This window comes from Cynoglossus semilaevis, chromosome 17 (genome assembly GCF_000523025.1).
Source record: "Cynoglossus semilaevis isolate Cse_v1.0 chromosome 17, Cse_v1.0, whole genome shotgun sequence".
Lineage (NCBI taxonomy): Eukaryota > Metazoa > Chordata > Actinopteri > Pleuronectiformes > Cynoglossidae > Cynoglossus > Cynoglossus semilaevis.
In genome coordinates, this window is record NC_024323.1 from 14,543,877 (window position 1) to 14,549,230 (window position 5,354).

At 46.6% G+C, this 5,354-nt stretch overlaps 1 protein-coding gene across 1 annotated transcript in view; it reads left to right on the forward strand.

The window, feature by feature from the left end:
* Window positions 1-1,335: 1,335 nt before the first annotated feature.
* LOC103393623 (homeobox protein Dlx3b-like) overlaps window positions 1,336-5,354 on the forward strand; it is a 6,862-nt gene continuing 2,843 nt past the window's right edge. The window contains exons 1-2 of the mRNA XM_008330639.3: window positions 1,336-2,180; window positions 4,608-4,792. Of these exons, the coding sequence (XP_008328861.1) occupies window positions 1,796-2,180; window positions 4,608-4,792 (570 nt within the window). The 5' untranslated portion in view covers window positions 1,336-1,795. The remainder of the gene's footprint in view (window positions 2,181-4,607; window positions 4,793-5,354) is intronic.

The following is a 5,354-nucleotide window of genomic DNA, read 5'->3' on the forward strand; positions in this document are numbered from 1 at the left end:
CCCTTCTCTTTTTTGTATTGTGTAAAGAACAAAATAATCTTCAGCCCCCAGAGCTTGGTCGGCCACTCCGGTCCTTTTTGACGCCGTGACCGCAGAGAGAACTCTTTTATTCTGAGATGTGAGAATGGCAGGTCTGCCTGAAAAACGAAAAAAAGAGAAAAATCCAGCTGTACATTTCTGGGAACTTAATTTTGCAAGGACTTATGGGATAACTGCATATGATGGAGAAAACGAAATGCAAATAAAAAAAATGAAACCTGTATGTGGTGTGATTTTAGGATCCTGGGAATGAAAATGTTTTTAATGTCTTTAAGAAAATGATTTGAACTTTGATGAATATTCAGGAAATGAGGTCATTTTTTTGGGACATTTTTCTGTTTTTGTATTTTGTTTTGACATCATGTTGGACTGAAGACCAACTGGTTAAAACTGGAATCAGTTCCAGTTGTCCTACAATATACAGCAGTCTGTTTCCTTTGGAGTTGCAATACCACCACCTACCTGTAGGGCTCCAATTTAATAATACAAAAATACTGAAGTTGGACTTCCTGGATGAAGAAAACACCGTCTTATATACAGTATAGAACTATATGGTTACATTTTCTTTAATGGAAGTTCTCCATAAGACCTTGCAGCGACACCTGGCGGTCACAGCATGCCGCTGCATTCCAGTTTTAAACTCTTTAATGACTGATGGTCACATGTGTATATTTAATTTAAGGTCTTGATATTTTTAGATTTTAGTTTTACAAACACAAAGTCAGAGAGCTGCAACAACGGCTCCACAACGCCCCCATGTGGCCTCCATGCTATCGGCAGGTCATAAAATCTAAAGTTAAATATCTTTTGTTTTCTGTGGCGAGAGTTGGATCAATAAATTAAAAAAAAGTAAGAAAACATGGAATAGAATTCCTGGAACATACTTTAAAAAAAAAACCCTGCAGAACGGAGTAAAACTGTAGTTTAAATCTGATGAAGATGAAGATGAAGGAAGAACTCAACATAAAATAATTCTCACTTTTCAGTCTTTTGTTCCAAATTCGATCTTTCTTTAAAAACTTCAGTCTGTGTCCCATGTACCATGTACCGTGTACCGTGTACCGTGTACCGTGTACTGTAAATATTAAGGGTCTGTGCTCCAGTTTTGGGGTCATGTTCTTTCTTGTCTTCTCTTGTGTTTTTTTATGCGGGGGGTGAGGGGGGGGGGGGGGGGGGGGGGGGGTGGGGGGTGAGGGGGATCAACACTTCGTAGACTAGCGTTAATTAACTGTAATTAACCACCGACAGCACCGTAAAGCCGATGAGCAAACACTTCTTATCACAGCCCCGTGGTTGCGGGTGAAACTCCATTCATTCTGCCTCGGACTTCCTCCTGCAGTGAAGTCCGAGTGGATGTTACGTCTTCAGGAGTTTTTTTTTGTTTTTTTTCACAGCCTCGGCCAAGTGTTGGTGCGCCCTGGTTCGGGCCTGAGGAGAGGCTTACACGGAGGTTTCTGTGGGGAGCAGAGGGAGCCAGACAGGCGACAGTCAGCGCTGTCTTGGCCTCAGGGCAGAGGCAGGGAGAGAGCGGGCGAACCAATGAGAAGGAGACATCCACTCCCCTCAGTCCTGCCCGGCTTGGCTCAACTCGGCGCACCCTGTAATTAGGAGCTCTGGGTTGGGCGCCGCCACCGTGGACAGCCTGGCTGCTGCGTCAAGTCAGTTTGGGAACGCCAGCTCCACACTGACTGTGGACCTTTGAGCACGGCAGCCACAGAGACAACTCCAGAGAAGAAGAAGAAGAAAGTGGGTGAAAATGAACGGGCAGTCCTCACCTGTGTTCGAGGAGAAGAAGCCTGCGCTTCCCGTGGCTCCGAGCTCCATCTCGGCCACCAAGGAGTCCCCGACCCTGCCGGAGTCCTCATCCACAGACATGGGCTTCTACGGCCAGAGCGCGCTCCACGGCTCCCAGGATTTCTACCAGGCGCAGCAGCAGCAGCAGCAGCAGCAGCAGCAGCAGCAGCACTATCCGGGTCAGCACATGAACCCGTACGCGTACCACCACCACTACAACCTGAACGGGATGGCCCCCGGGGGCGCGTACTCTGTTGGCAAAGCCGAGTACCCGTACCCTCACGCGGCGGCGTACAGAGAGCACGGCGCCTTCAGCCGGGAGCTGCAGACCGCGATGCAGGAGAATGGTGAGTCAGAAAGAACAAAAGGAATTGTGTTTCCAGTGCAAATTAAAACAAACTAACGGGATATGAGGTTGAATTCACCGAAATAATAAGACATTTAAACTAAAAAAACAGGTTTTTAAATTTGACAAAACTAAAAATCCTGAACCAGTGGAGGTGAAGTGAAAAGTGAAAACTCCAGTGAATTCATGTCACTGATGGAACAGATACATATGGTGAAAAATCATTATGTGTTTTTTTAAATCTGTTTCCTTCATCAAACTTCCTCATCTCTGCAGCTTCACTCTTCACTTCTCTGAAGGATTTATTTTTAACCCAAGTCAAATAGAAAAGTCATGAACAGTGATGATGTGACGGAACAGCAGCTTGTTCTACATCGAATGGTGAAACAAACACACGGGGGAACTGTGGTTGAGTGGACGTGAGTGTGGTCCAGGTCAGGTTCTCTGTCTGTCGCTGCCAGAACTCTGGAATCTGAATCAGAATTCTGTCTTGGCTGAAAAAGAAAGAGGAGAAGTCAGGAATGAACCGGGGCCGCCAGTGGAGCAGCTTCTGTTTGGCAGGGACGCGTTTCTAATCACACTCTGCATCCAGGACACCGTGGGGGTGAGGGAGGGTCAGGGGGGGTGAGGGGTCAGGGAGGGTCATCTGTTTCCTCTACATTTTCCTATGAAAACCTTTTATTGTGACAGTCCAGCTCTGATGAAGCCTGGAGGATCAGGAACCAGAGTTCAGGAAATGAGAAATGAATAATTCAACAGTTTATTCTGCAGATTAAATAATCTGACAGGGGGGGTAAGGGGGGTGTCAAAGGTCATATGAATCATTCTGATGCAATGCCCCCCCCTATAGAGAACTTTAACATTGTCCTCAAACAACCCCTCATCAACCCCCGCCCCCCCGCCCCCTCCCCTCCTCACACACCTCTTCCTCTTCTTTTTAATTTTTTAATTTTTTTTTTTTTTTTTTCGGGTTTGGAAGGTGTCTCTGTGAAAACCGCAGAGGGAAAACAAACCCGACAGACTGGTGTGCTGTTTTTGACATTCCAGTTGGGAGTTGACTCCTGGAGATGGCCCCGGGGGACTTTGGCCCACAGCCACGCACATCAGGTGTCAGGACACGTCAGTCAGCCTTGGCCTTTGAATCATCCTGCGCAGGACGGCTCCTTATCACGCGAAGCCCGCGGTCACGCCCTGACAAACACCCAAACAAACAAACAAACACACACACAAATATCTGGGTCATTGTCAAATGAAAATGTTTAAGTGGTGAAATGAAAACAATGTGTGTGTGTGTGTGTGTGTGTGTGTGTGTGTGTGATGTTAATAGACTGTCAGATTCTTAAATGAAATCAAACCAGATCCTCGTTTGTTACAATAACTTTCAACTCCCAACACGTGTGTACACACACACACACATACAGGTTTTTAGGTGCTTGTGAGTACTTCATGTAGATGTAAAGTACTGTGTACTCTGTTACCTCGACAGTAACTATGACAAATATACGTATACCTAATCCTAATCCTAATCCTAACTATAATCTAAACAAAGTCTTAAACCTGCAAACACTCAGTGGCAGCAGCGAAATGTCCCCACTGGTATAGCAATAACAACACACACACACACACACTCATACTCACAGATATATATCAAAGAGACACTGTTGACATTCTATCTTATTTATTTATTCAAATTTTTTAATTTCAATTTTTTAACTTCTTTAAACGTAGTTCCTAAACTCTTAAAATAAAAAAAATATTTAAAATTTTTTTATATCAAAATGAAACGTACGTTGTTGTTTTTTTCCCAGTTTATAATGAGTTCAAATCCACTCTGACAGTTGAATAACAGAATCACCCAGTAAGACACAGGGATGTGAAACGACACTTTCCTGAACCCCGCCCCAGAGGTTGGTTTAACAGTTTAAATCTGCAGTATTGTATGCACTGCAAAAATAAACACTCTGACATATATGAGTAAGGCTGTTGCTGGGTCGCGGCCCGGAAAAAAGAAAGAAAGGTTTGGATACAGGAGGATGTATACACTGGGCCTCCGGGCGACATGAAAAGCACCTATAAATCTGCGTCTCCCTCCCCGGCTGTGGGAGACACTCAGACCAAAATTATAAGTTCACAGCGCTGGCGGAATTTCTTTGAAATTTTCGGGGTTTCAGCGGCCGGGGCTATTTTTACATCCTGTCTCCTCGGCCTTGCCCTGCGAGGGACCCGGGACTGGTTCACGTCAGGGTTTGAAGAGAGGCGCTGCCTTTGTCTGAGTGAAACAGATCTGGTGATCTGGTGACCTGGTGATCTGGTGACCTGGTGATCTGGTGATCTGGTGACCTGGTGATCTGGTGATCTGGTGATCTCAGAGTTCTGGAAGGGAATGCTGCGGGGATTTCACCGGCCTCTTCTCTCTTCCTCCTCACAGTGAAAGAAGAGCCGGAGATGGAGGTGCGCATGGTGAACGGAAAGCCGAAGAAGGTGCGTAAGCCGCGCACCATCTACTCCAGTTACCAGCTGGCGGTGCTGCAGAGACGTTTCCAGACGGCCCAGTACCTGGCACTGCCCGAGCGGGCCGAGCTGGCGGCCCAGCTGGGCCTCACACAAACACAGGTGAGTCTCCACCATTTTAATCAGAATATCGCTGGTTCAAATCCCAGTCCAGAATACTGATGATGATGCTGGTGTTTGTCCCTGGGGTGGGCTATGAGGTGGGGGGTGAATAGAGTACATGACAGTGGTGCAGTGGGAGGACCTCCATGTACTATCAGAAGGTTCTGGGTTCAGTTCCAGGAAGATCATCCAGTGTGAAATCTCTGCATAATCATAAAAGACAAAAGTGATTCTGATAAGGACTGTGAACCTGTAGTGTAGCGGTTAGCACACCTGCCTCGCAGAGAGTTGTGGGTTCGATGCCCACATTCTCAGACTCTTGAAAGTTGCTTTGAATAAAAGCCTGATTCTAAAAGCCAGACTCTGGAGGACTGCCCTTCGTCCAGGGACTGCTGTGATTGGTTCCACCCCGCCCATGTGACCCTGAGAAGGACCTGGTGGTCCTGAGACCCAGCAGGTCACTTCTTTAGTCTTAAATGAGTTCACGTTCATCAACACGTGGTTCCAGGGCTCTGCTGTAGTCCCGTCACTGAGAGGATGGGAGGTAATGAGGTCGGGGGGG